The sequence below is a fragment of the Diplodia corticola genome (genome assembly GCF_001883845.1).
Source record: "Diplodia corticola strain CBS 112549 chromosome Unknown scaffold24, whole genome shotgun sequence".
Classification (NCBI taxonomy): Eukaryota; Fungi; Ascomycota; class Dothideomycetes; order Botryosphaeriales; family Botryosphaeriaceae; genus Diplodia; species Diplodia corticola.
Genome location: NW_017971503.1, coordinates 166,567 through 178,797, shown reverse-complemented (window position 1 = coordinate 178,797; position 12,231 = coordinate 166,567). Strand labels below are relative to the sequence as shown.

At 55.0% G+C, this 12,231-nt stretch overlaps 5 protein-coding genes across 5 annotated transcripts; 3 read left to right on the top strand and 2 right to left on the bottom strand.

Annotated features, from left to right (window-relative positions):
• Nucleotides 1-1,028: 1,028 nt before the first annotated feature.
• BKCO1_2400058 (u3 small nucleolar ribonucleoprotein imp4) lies at nt 1,029-1,981 on the bottom strand (the record flags this gene model as incomplete). The annotated part of the gene is made up of 2 exons (XM_020273156.1): nt 1,029-1,919; nt 1,976-1,981. The coding sequence occupies 2 exons, from the start codon at nt 1,979-1,981 to the stop codon at nt 1,029-1,031; spliced, it is 897 nt and encodes a 298-aa protein (XP_020130509.1).
• Nucleotides 1,982-2,495: 514 nt separating this feature from the next.
• Nucleotides 2,496-5,805, top strand: BKCO1_2400057 (atp-dependent helicase nam7; the record flags this gene model as incomplete). Its single annotated transcript, XM_020273155.1, has 2 exons — nt 2,496-2,752; nt 2,805-5,805. The coding sequence occupies 2 exons, from the start codon at nt 2,496-2,498 to the stop codon at nt 5,803-5,805; spliced, it is 3,258 nt and encodes a 1,085-aa protein (XP_020130507.1).
• Nucleotides 5,806-7,257: 1,452 nt separating this feature from the next.
• Nucleotides 7,258-9,168, top strand: BKCO1_2400056 (brct domain protein; the record flags this gene model as incomplete). Its single annotated transcript, XM_020273154.1, has 1 exon — nt 7,258-9,168. The coding sequence occupies one exon, from the start codon at nt 7,258-7,260 to the stop codon at nt 9,166-9,168; it is 1,911 nt and encodes a 636-aa protein (XP_020130511.1).
• Nucleotides 9,169-10,104: 936 nt separating this feature from the next.
• On the top strand, nt 10,105-10,500 carry BKCO1_2400055 (uncharacterized protein; the record flags this gene model as incomplete). Its single annotated transcript, XM_020273153.1, has 1 exon — nt 10,105-10,500. The coding sequence occupies one exon, from the start codon at nt 10,105-10,107 to the stop codon at nt 10,498-10,500; it is 396 nt and encodes a 131-aa protein (XP_020130508.1).
• Nucleotides 10,501-11,121: 621 nt separating this feature from the next.
• On the bottom strand, nt 11,122-11,650 carry BKCO1_2400054 (antibiotic biosynthesis monooxygenase; the record flags this gene model as incomplete). The annotated part of the gene is made up of 2 exons (XM_020273152.1): nt 11,122-11,265; nt 11,408-11,650. The coding sequence occupies 2 exons, from the start codon at nt 11,648-11,650 to the stop codon at nt 11,122-11,124; spliced, it is 387 nt and encodes a 128-aa protein (XP_020130526.1).
• Between the last annotated feature and the right edge of the window lie 581 nt (nt 11,651-12,231).

The following is a 12,231-nucleotide window of genomic DNA, read 5'->3' as shown; positions in this document are numbered from 1 at the left end:
CCGTCAGGGAGCAAAGATGAGGCTGAGCGGTCTCGGCCCTTCTCTCGTCCATAGCAATTGTACTAGGAGATGTGATGAAATCGCAGTGGCATCATTCGGTGTGAAGATGCTCTGTGCTCAATTTTTTCTATTTCAGAGGTCCAATGACGGTACTCGGTACAGTGAGGCTGGAGGTGTCTCCGAGGGCTGCCCACAATTGATCTACCCTAAGTGCCGATACGAAGGCGCAACACCCGCCGGTAGAGCGCCAGATAGCCGCTAGGACGATTTGATAGGAAGGAGGAGTAAACTCCGGTCAAAGGAGGCGCGGTTCTCGCGGCTAGAAAGGATTGGACATGACTGCTAGTTGCGGGGTCGAAAATTATGTCGCGGTCTGCCGCGCGACGCGGGTGGTCGGGAGTAGCCGCTGGTGGCATCACGAGGGAGAGTAGATGTGCTGTCCGTTTATCGGGGAGCGAACGGCTTGGCAGAGAGTGGGGAGCATGTGACTCCGCTTTGTCACTGATGAGAAGGCGGTAGTCAAGCGGAGAATAACAGGCGTTCGGCGACGATAGGTAGTTAGCCGCGTGCCTGCCGCGCAGTCTCATGGCGGCTTCATGACTCCGAATCTGCAGTGAGGCGCTCGATCTCGCCTAGGGCGTGCGTGGAGGCGCCCTAATGCATGTGCGTGCCATGTGTGCAAGTTGCTGACGGGGGTGGTACAACGTGGCATAGCAGCACGGCGGAAGCTTGTCGTGTGTGGGTTATGCATTGGTTGCTGTTGGCCTGTTGTGCTGTATCTTGCAGACAGTCTCGACGCGTCGCGGTGCTCCATCATGCGCATCATCCCGCGCGCTTTCCTCCTCCATTCGTGCCCAAATAACGCCATAGATGCCGCTCCATCCCTGGAAATCCCCGAGTTATAACCCCAGTACCGTGATATGCGCCGTCCAGATGCCCAATCCCCTCTTTTTAATGTCCGCCCCTGCACTTCTCTCCCCTTGGCAGCGGAATCCGACTCCATTGCCCGCAAATGCTGGCTGCGGGCATTACAAGTAATCCTTCTTCTTGGCTGTGCGTGTGAACTGGTTCATGTGCCACTCCACATCACCGTCCTTGTTTTCCAAAGTGCCTCCACGGATCTCAAACAGACGCATCGTCATCCGCGGGCCGACCTCCGCCAGCTCGACGCTCTGGTAGCCCGTGCGCACAAAGACATGGTGACGGACCTCGATGCTATCCTCGCGGTTGACAAACGTAACAACACGGTTGCCGACGTCCTTGGGAGTTGCTGCGGCAGGGCGTGGGGGAAAGAGATGCTGTAGAACCTTGACGACGCGCTTGCCGAGGTTGGTGGTAAAGCCCTCAAAGATCAGATGCGGATAGGACTCGGAGACGGTGCCACGGGCGGCATTGGGGATATCGTGGCGCAGGACGACGTTGTGAAGCGAGAACGAAGCGGTGGGGCCGTGGGGGAAGTGGGAGATGGTCATGGCCGTGGGCGTGCCACGGTGCTCGTGGAGCAGAATCACATCACTCAGTCCGGCAGCCTTCGCACTCGACACGATGTTGGGCAGGACGAGGTTTCCTCTGTTGACGCGGATGCTCGTGGGCAGCAACAGGCGAATCTCCTTGGCGAACGCACCCAGGCGAGTGCTGGGATCGCGCGAGGTCGTCACCAGCACACGCGGATCCACGACGCCCGAAAGCTGCGCGTACTCGTCGTCCAGATCCAGCGCCTCCTGGGTGGAGCGGTCCTGTTGCGACTCGTCGTACTTGTAGTTTGCACGCAGGTCTTTGTCGTTGGCGATGGACGGGTCCAGCGGCTTGCCACTGGCGAGAGAGGCTCGCAGTGCTGCGCGCTTCGAGGCGATTTCGGCGTCGCGGAGGGTCAGGGCACGGCGGTAGAGGTAGTCACGCCTCTCGCGGGCCTGTCGGCGCTGTGCAAGAGTCAGTGTGCGGTGCGGAGAGCTGGATGCGGGTGTGGTGGACGAACAATCATGGCGGGCGATGCGGCGCTCTGGCAGCAGTGAGAATCGGCGCAATGCGGAGTCGAAGGCGTTCGCACGGCGGAGCAGTTTGCAGGCGGGATGCGGGCGGGATGCGGGCGGCAGGCAGGGCGTGCAGCGGCTGGAGGCGGCGGAGCTAGTGGTGTTGAACTTTTTGGCGGCGTCCCAGAATTTCTCTCCGGGCGGATCGACACATGCCCTCAAGCCCGTCTGCCGCGCCGCCAAAGCCTGACCACCTCCTCTCCCCAACCGCGCACGCCGCGCCCAAGGCAATCACTCGCGCAAGCATCGCCATCCCGCAGCCGCGCCCGCCTCGTCCGCGCATCCAGAAGCCGCGCTGCGCCCGTTCTGCAGGAAGCGTCCTCGCGGCCCGCGCGTCCGTGCCCGACTGCTCTGCCCACCACCGCCCGCACCGCAGCTTTGATTTTGCCTCCTCCGCAACCTCCAGCAAGCTCCCCAGCAACGGAACCCAGCATCCCCCACAGCCCGCCCGGGCCTACGACCATCATGGAGGGCGCCTTTACTCACCTGGGCAACCACCTGGTTTCCGACTCGGCCTCCACCATCAACGCCGGCGACGATGAGAGCATCCTGGATGGCGATCTTGGCCGCTCCAACCTTAACGGCCGCCGGCGCCGCCTTGACGACGACGAGGATGGCGACACCTACGATGAAGATGACATGGAGAGCATGGCCAGCATGCAGGTTGGCGGCAAACAGCAGAAGCCCGATGAGGATGTTGAGCTGCCCTCTCATGCTTGCGCGTGAGCAACCCCTCCACCAGCTTGAAGCGCTGCGCTAACTGTCGCCGTCCAGCTACTGCGGCATCCACAACCCCAGCAGTGTCATCAAGTGCCTGAGCTGCAGCAAGTGGTTTTGCAGCGCCCGTGGCAACACGTCTTCTTCCCACATGATCAACCATCTTGTCCGCTCCCGCCACAAAGAGGTCCAGCTCCACCCCTCGTCTTCGCTCGGCGACACTGTATTGGAGTGCTACAACTGTGGGACTAAAAACGTCTTTCTTCTTGGCTTCATTCCAGCCAAATCCGACACCGTTGTCGTCCTTCTGTGCCGCCAGCCATGCGCCGCCATGCCTTCTTCTAAGGACATGAATTGGGATACCTCGCGCTGGCAGCCATTGATTGAGGACCGCACGTTCCTCCCGTGGCTCGTTTCCCAACCCTCGGACCAGGAACAGCTCCGCGCCCGCCACCTGAGTCCCCAGATGATTGCTAAACTGGAGGAAATGTGGAAGGACAACAGTAATGCCACTATCGCGGATTTGGAGAAAGGAGCTGGAGTTGACGATGAGCCCGCGCCGGTCTTGCTCCGCTACGATGATGCCTACCAGTACCAGAACGTTTTCGGTCCGCTGGTCAAGATCGAGGCCGATTACGACCGCAAGCTGAAAGAGTCGCAGTCTCAGGATGGTCTTATTGTGCGCTGGGACTATGGTTTGAACAATAAGCACTTGGCAAGTTTCACGCTGCCGAAACTGGAATTGGGAGATGTGAAGCTTGCCGTGGGAGACGAGATGCGGCTGCGCTACACTGGTGAACTCAGGCCGCACTGGGAAGGCGTGGGATACGTGATCAAGATTCCCAATAACCAGTCCGATGAGGTTACGATTGAGCTGCGTACCAAGGGAGACCACAAATCAGTCCCTACTGAGTGCACTCATAACTTCACCGCCGACTATGTCTGGAAGGCCACTTCCTTTGACCGCATGCAGCATGCCATGAAGACCTTCGCTATTGACGAAATGAGCGTCTCTGGTTACATTTTCCACCGTCTCCTGGGCCATGAGGTTGCCGCCGCTCCTATGAAGACTCAGCTTCCACGCAAGTTCAGTGTTCCTGGACTCCCGGAGCTCAACGGTTCTCAGATCAATGCTGTGAAGAGCGTTCTGCAGAAACCTCTGAGCTTAATCCAGGGTCCCCCCGGTACGGGCAAAACGGTTACTTCGGCCACTATCATCTACCACTTGGCCAAGATCAACGGTGGCCAGGTCCTCGTTTGTGCGCCGTCTAACGTTGCTGTGGATCAACTCTGCGAACGTATCCATCGTACTGGCCTCAAGACCGTTCGGGTTACCGCAAAGTCTAGGGAAGATGTCGAGTCACCTGTTGGATTCCTTTCCCTCCACGAACAGGTTCGCATGAACGACACGAACGTCGAGCTCAACAAATTGAACCAGCTGAAGAGCGAGCTGGGCGAACTGTCTAGCCAGGATGAAAAGAAGTTCAAGCAACTGACCCGTGCTGCTGAGCGGGAAATATTGACCAATGCCGACGTCATTTGCTGCACTTGCGTCGGTGCCGGTGACCCGCGCTTGGCCAAGTTCAAGTTCCGCACTGTGTTGATCGACGAGTCAACCCAATCTGCTGAGCCTGAGTGCATGATTCCGCTCGTTTTGGGCTGCAAGCAGGTTGTCTTGGTTGGCGATCACCAGCAGCTTGGGCCCGTCATTATGAACAAAAAGGCCGCCAAGGCTGGTCTGAACCAGTCCCTCTTCGAGCGTCTTGTTATTCTCGGTTGCGCCCCGATTCGTTTGCAGGTGCAATACCGTATGCATCCCTGCTTGTCCGATTTCCCTTCGAACATGTTTTACGAGGGCTCCCTGCAGAACGGTGTCACGCGGGAGTCGCGGATGCGCAAGGAGGTCGACTTCCCCTGGCCGGTCGTTGACAGCCCGATGATGTTCTGGTCTAACTTGGGCAATGAGGAAATCTCCGCCTCTGGAACATCCTACCTGAACCGTACCGAAGCAGCGAACGTTGAAAAGATCGTCACGCGCTTCTTCAAGGCTGGTGTCAAGCCCCAGGACATCGGTATCATTACTCCGTACGAGGGTCAGCGCAGCTATGTCGTGCAGTCCATGCAGGCGAACGGTACTTTCAAGAAGGAGAACTACAAGGAGATCGAGGTTGCTTCCGTTGATGCGTTCCAGGGCCGTGAGAAGGACTTCATCGTTCTCTCTTGCGTACGCTCCAACGACCACCAAGGAATCGGTTTCTTGAGCGACCCGCGCCGTCTCAACGTGGCTCTCACTCGTGCCAAGTACGGTCTTGTCATTCTGGGCAACCCAAAGGTTTTGTCGAAGCACCCTCTGTGGCACTTCCTCCTTCTGCACTTCAAGGAGCGCAACTGTCTGGTCGAGGGCCCTTTGAACAACCTTCAGACTTCCCTGTTGCAATTCAGCCGTCCCAAGACCAGCTACCGCGGCCCCCAACGTTACCAGATGGCGTTCCAACATGCTTCGAACATGACGTCTAGCCGCAATGTCAACGGCAACAAGGGCCGTCAGGAGTACACGGACAATGGCTCCATTGTTGGATACATTCCCGATGACGTTTCCTCGGTCCACTCCTCTGCGCTTGGTGGGGTTGGGGTCAGCTCCAACTATCCTCCTATGTTCTCTGGCTTCACCGATTCCTGGCCGACGCTACCTGGCGCACGCAACACCCCCGGTCCCGGAGGAAGGCCCAATGGAAAGAGCCCGGGTGCTGCTAGCAGTGTTGCTGGTGAATCGATCGCGGCATCGGAACTCACCGACACCAATGGCAGCATTGTCGACAGCAAGGGTGGAGTTGGTCAGGGTGGAGTTAGCCTTGCAGGACTCAGCCTCAACGACATCGGAAAGCCGACTTCGCTCTCTCAGTCGGATCGCCTCAAGCGCTACGTTGAATCGAGCGGACAGCCTGGCCCCGTTGGTTACGGCCGTGGAGCTGGTGGCCGGGCCTTCCCCGAGGACGACGACGCTCGTAGCGTGTCTACCGCTTTCGCCAGTCAGATTGGCTTAGGAAGCTATGACTGATCCGCATGATGCGCCAAACCAAGGTTCCCGACATTGTGCAATTCGAGTCATTTGCAGATGGGCGATGCAGCAGTTTGCGACCAAGACTTCGAACTCTCAGCGCAAGGTCAGTAGCGGCAGGTTTAGGAAAGATGAATGGCGGTGGACAGCCGGGTTCACGTCACTCTGACGCTCAGTACTACTTGGCTGCCCCCGATTCAATCAGCAAACGCTGGAGCAAACGTCAGCGAAGGAAGCAGCAGCAGCAGCAGCAGCAGTCCCGGTAGCCGGATGATGGAGCGAATACTTCGGCTACCTGTCAGTGGTTCCATGCTGAGGGTACATAAGTAAAGGTTGAGAGGTATTGGATGGTCTAGACGATCAGTCTACCCCACCTGACGGCCTTTCTGCCCTTACTCGTCGTCTCTCGACGTGCGCATGGCCCGTCTGCATGTCTTGTGTTCTTGTTTAGCTTAAGCCCGTTCCTGGCAAACAACGCGGTCTTCTACAAACCAAAGACGCTGGGTACTTATCGGAGCATAGTGCTTCCTTGATGGTCTTAGCGGAAAAAGCATTCCTCTTTCTCTCTCTTTCATGCAGGCTTGAATAGCATTATGGGGCTTTCCATGCATGAAGTCGTGGGTCGAAATGGGGAGAGTTCAAGAGAGCATTGATGGACGCGGGTGAGGAAGCTGGCACGGAAAAGTATTCGGGCGTGTTGACAAGGAAGAAGTTGCTTTGGTTCTTCTCCGTAGGCAGCGCGGCGGCTTGCTGCCGATAGTCGTTACAAACTCGGATTTTCGTTTGAATCTACTTCCTGACCTGCATTGGAAATGTGTGCTCTCCGTTACAGTGTAAACGAGACGTGGTTGTTTACGCTTGCGATGAATAAACACAGGGGAAGGCGATTGAAGCTTTGAATTTTGAGTTGTATGCAAGTTTATTATGAACGCTCCAAAGCAAACGGTGTCATATTGCAGTGCTCAGCAAGTAGGTGACTTCTTCCTGCAGCAATTCTGAGGGGGGCGACTTCCACGAAGGGCAAGCGAAAGTGTATTACGTAAGGGTCACATGGGTTCGCGATGTGGCGCAACGCGGATCGCGCCGGCGCACCTACCTCATTCATGTCTGCCTTGGTCTCTTTACCCTGGCTTCCTCTTTCCACTGATCCTCCACCTCGTCATGCCTGCAGCTTGACGCGCACCACCATGTCGGCCGCCGGCTTCTTCCTTGAGACGGGCGATTCACGACACGATATAACACGCAGCGCCTGCATCTTGCGCAATGGGCGCGGTCATGTCACGGTTCGGCCTCAGTCCTCGCTTCCGCGTGCGTATACAGACAGAGCTTCACCTCGCTTTCAGAGCCACTTCATGCTGACACAGAAAGCAGAGATCGCACAAGGCTCCATTTGTCTGGCGCTGATAAGTCAGTGTCCATCCGCCACGCCTTCATCTGTCTCCTGCTGACACAATGACAGCTATCGACGACTGGCGCGTTTCCTTTGAAGCCAAAGTCGACGGCTTCACCATCTCACCACCAGGAGCTGAATCCCTTCCTGGCTACCATACGATAAGATTGCCCAAATCAACCAGTCAGCACCGTCAAAGCGCAATCCTCAGACCCGACGATTGCATTCGCCTCAATGATGAATTTGAGTCGACCCTAAAAATTGAAGACATCAAAGTGGACTCCTCCATTCGTCAGAGGAGCAATGAAGAGAGTTATGAGGTTCCAGAAACCCAGCAGCGTCAACATGCCACTACCCGCAGGACCCACAAGCCGTCAACCACGCGGACAACTGTCCAGGTGGAGCACTCTATGCAAGGATCCCATACTTTGCCTTCGGCTACACCGGCACAACCCACACAACAGTCTCTAATTGTAGCGGAAACTCCAGCCACTCATCGCAAGTTGCCCATGGTGTACACGAACGCTGATGACGCACTGCCAAAGACGGTGGACCCGAAAGAACTCGTGAGTACAAACGTGAGTACTCCGAGTGCTGTTAAGGATTCTTTCGCGGAAAGGCCAAGGAGCAAGACAGCACATGAGCATATACTGCCTTCTTTGGAACTTGGCTCGTCTCTTTACAGTGACCAGACCGCTGAGCCAGTAAAAGAGGGAGAGGAGGAATCCGAACCGGAGCAAGAAGCGGAAACAGGCGAGGTTCCAGAGTATGAGACACTTGAGGCTTCGATGGTACGGGAAGCTCGAAGAAGCAGAAGCAAAACCAATGATGCTCGCGCGATATCAGAGGACGCATCAATGCGCGAACCTTCGTCAGATCCCCGGCAAGCCATGGATGTTGGTACGGAAAAGGCTGAGCCTTCCTCAAACGCCACCAACCAAAGAAGATCACGAAGGGCAAAACCCGAGCCGCAAGTTCGGATTCCTGTCTCACGCAATACTAAGAAAAGGGCTTCGCCGGCGAATGTCGAACAAGGGCGACCCACGAAGAAGAACAAGAAGGCCAAGGGTGTGGATGAATCTGATGATTCGTTCGCTTCCAGCATCGTGGTTCGCGTCGACCGTGAAACTCCAAACACAGCATCTGTCCCATCAAGTCGCCCTCCGACCATGAAAACGGCATCGGAACACAACACACCAACTCGCTCACAGAGCCCTCAACGCTCTGTAAGCTCTGTGATCCACGTTGCATCACCGTATCGTGGCAAGGCACCACGAGTCGCATTCAGCAATACCAAGGTGGTTGATCGCGAAGGATCCTCTGCCTTCTTGAGAAAGTCAGGTGTTCAAAGTGTCGACAAGGTTACTGAAATCTGCGACATTGTTTGCATTGGGTCAACCAACGGGAGCCTTCTGAAGAGCGCGAAGCTGCTGCTTGGCCTTGCTCTGGGCAAGACGATTGCTTCAGACAAGTGGGTGCTAAGAAGTCGACAAGAGGGCAAGTTGTTGGATCCATCCCAGTTTCCTCCGCTCAATGCTCCCAGTGAATGGGGTTGGGGAGATGACGAAGAGAGAGTAAACAAAATCCTCAATATCGACCGGTCTGAACTATTCAAAGACAAAGTCATGTTCTTCACCTCTGCCACGAGAAAGGAATACGGCAATGGGTTTGGCGACATAGAGAAAATCGTCAAAGCTTGCGGTGCGAAGATCATATCCAAGTCAGCACGGGAATACAAGCACGCTGGAAACAACATCATCCTGGCCACTGATCACGGAGACCTAGAAGTCATGGCTTTGATGGGCAGCGACAGAATTGAAGGTGGCCATCCGTGCTACAGCAAGGAACTCATCTCGATGTCCGTTCTCCGCGGCTCGCTGGACCTTGAAAATGAAGAATTCAAGATTCAACTCAGCAGCAGCCAACCAAGAAAAGGGAAGAAGCCATCTGCGAGGAAAGCTAAGGGTGCATAATGTCTCAAAGAGACGATGATTCGTGGAATTCGCTTCCAGCGTTCATTGAAACTACATCCAGGAGAGGTATTGCATGGGCTATGGAGCTTGTAAGCGCTGGCATCGTTTGGTAGAGATTCTACCACATGGGCGGTCAATCTGATACTTTTTGTGCGGTTTCTATTCTCTTCTGGCGTACCCCGAGCGAGCAAGGACATTTTAGCTTTGCTGGAAAGGGTGAATGAAAGGCATATCCTGCTGTTTCCTAGTGCGGAATCAATCCTTTGTCTTTGATGAACACAAAGAAGATGCTTTTCCACGCACGAGCCCGCCCTACTTGATACAATGAAAGCAGTCTTATGAACGAGCTGGAACTTATCACCCTTTCCCTATCAAACATTTCCCATGAGACTTTTCGAATTTTATTTTTACAGCGAGACGCCTCTAACGAAACCACTTCCACAGCACATCTTCGACCAACGAACTCTTGTTTTTCGGCAAAAACAAGATCAACAAATTATGGTCAACCACGGCCGTAAGTTTGTCGAAATCCCACCTGGGGTCCCCGCCACCGCTATACGGCTCGGGACACTCCCTATCACCAAAAAATACACTATCAAAACCATGACGATCACTATGAAGATCATTTCAACTATGGGATATGAAGTTCTGGGACTGAGGCTGAGAAGAAAACCAAGGCACACTTTGGTGTTAAGACTCTTAGACCTAAGACATTGTTCAATTCTCGTACCTGTTCGTACATAAAGCATTGTTCATTGACTAGTTCAATGTAGAGCAATGCGTGTTTTGGGTACAACACCTGCTCCGGACAACTTATATAAACTCACTACTCCACGGATAGCTCTCCATGCGCACCAACGAAGTGTACGCATTTCGTAAGCACTGCCTCAACACCAATCTTGAACCATCCCCGACGGGCTCGGAGACAACGAAAACATGAGAACGTACAAGAGCAAAGGCAAAGCCCGCGCACAAGATGTTCCCGAAGACCCAATCGTCACCAGAGAAGACAAGTGGTTCGATGCGGAGCGGACACGGATCGAGGAGGAGGACCGGATGTTGGCGGCGATGATGGAGTCCCGCCTGACTGTGCATTATGCTAGAAAGGTGGGTGAAAGCTCCAAAGGGACTGTACCGTCCTACTTTGATCTGTTGGCTGTAGTGAAGAATGCCCGCGACAAGCCCTCCGGGACTCCCGCGAACAAGCCCGCTACGAAGTCGCCGGCTAAGATGCCGCCTGCCACGATGATGCCCGCTACGAGGCCGCCTGCTACGAGGCCGCCCCCTGCGAAGCCGCAGAAGCGAAAGTGGACAAAGTTCATCCCCTTCTAGTGTTACTCATAGCAGAACAAGGATGTGTTTCGTGATGCCGGCGCGTGAATGTAGGCTGAATATATATAAAACAAAGCAAAAGTGCACCTTGGCTTTTATCATCTCTGTTCAACTTCTCCTTCCTTGCACTAGTGACAGTTTCATTTCGAAAAGCTTGCCTATGCCAAAGCGTGAACAATCGAAGCAGGTGACATAGCTACGGGTTAATGGCCAGGGGAGGGCGGGGAAAACGGGAAGTGTATGGCGACGCCCTTCCGTCTCCGTATTGTAACCCACCTCGGTGATGGGGGCTGATTGTGTGCAGTCTACGTATGCGGATGCTTGAAGAAAAGAAGACGCGGATCGTCGTGACGTCGGCTGTTAATGGCTGGTGGTGACGTTTGGGTACCCGCCAGAGCAGGCGGAAACACATCCATATAATTGAAGCATGTTGGCAACCGGAGCGGACGGCGTCTCACTCAAGCAAACTACTTCCCGCCACTCGCAGATCTGTACCATGCACGGCCATTCAATTCAAACCCACGGCGTATGGGACACACAGACTTGATGTTACCACCCTGTTCCCATCTCGCATGCATCTCATCCTCAAAGAAAGCCCCGCGCCGGGCCCTATCCAACCCTTCAATACGACTTGTCGTAGACTCCCTCCCGCGCACGAGCCCACTTCCCTCCGAACCTCTCCAACACCTCCTTCTCCCTCTCCCCCATCAACAGCGGATCCGTCGCTTCGAGGTACGCCTGCATGTACGCCTTTGAGATTTGGTTCTATTTGAGATCAGCAAAATCTACCTCACCAAGAAAACCCCGGGCCCGCCCCCGAAGGAAAAAAAAAACAGGGGAAAGAAAGGAAAAGGACCAGATCAAAGAGAGAGAGAGAGAGAGAGAGAGAGATCGAGAGATGACCAACCTCCATGAACCACGCCACGCTCTTGCTCCAATTCTCCACCCACTTGACCTTGTTCGGCTGGTCCGGGTAGCGGAAGACCTCGAAGCTGAGGCACTCGGGCTCGGCCGAGACCCTGTCGAACGCCTTCCAGAAGTGGCCCAGCCACTCGTCGACCTTGTCCGGCTGGATCGTCACCGAGACCACGAGGGTGAAGCCTTCGTGTTTTTCCGGTTGGGGGAAGGACGAGGAGGAGGGGGACGACATTCTTCTTTTTGGTTTGCTTCGATCTCTCTTCTTTTATAAGTGTGAGGGATAATTAGAATGAGCAAGACAGAATGCACAAAGCCAAGCGATGTGGTAGTCGGTAGGAACGGTACGACCGGTTGGGTATGTGATGGAGCCAGAGAATCGACGATGTGGGGAAGAGGGCGGCGAGTGTGGCTGGGTTGCTTCATTTGTACATACCCTCTTTTATACGGGGCCGCAGGATGGGTTTACCAGATGACCAAAATCCTCGGAGATAGGACTTTGATGGGCCGACCAGCAGCATCTCGCCTACAAGGTTTCCGCCGGCATTTTGGAGCTCTGCCAAGGAATCCCGTTGCGATCCTGCGTAAGCGTCTGGTGAGATTAATGGGTGGGGGCCGAGGCCAAGGACGACAACGTTTCAACCATTCATCCAAGAAAACCGGAGGTAAGGATATCTCATCTTCTATACCCCAGCGGACCCTCTGATGCCGCTTTTTCCCTTCCTCCCCCACCCACATGCTTGCAAGTCGCACTCCTGTCCATCTCATACGCCAGCAACGCGCATACCGGGAAATATTTATCAGAAAGGGAATTTG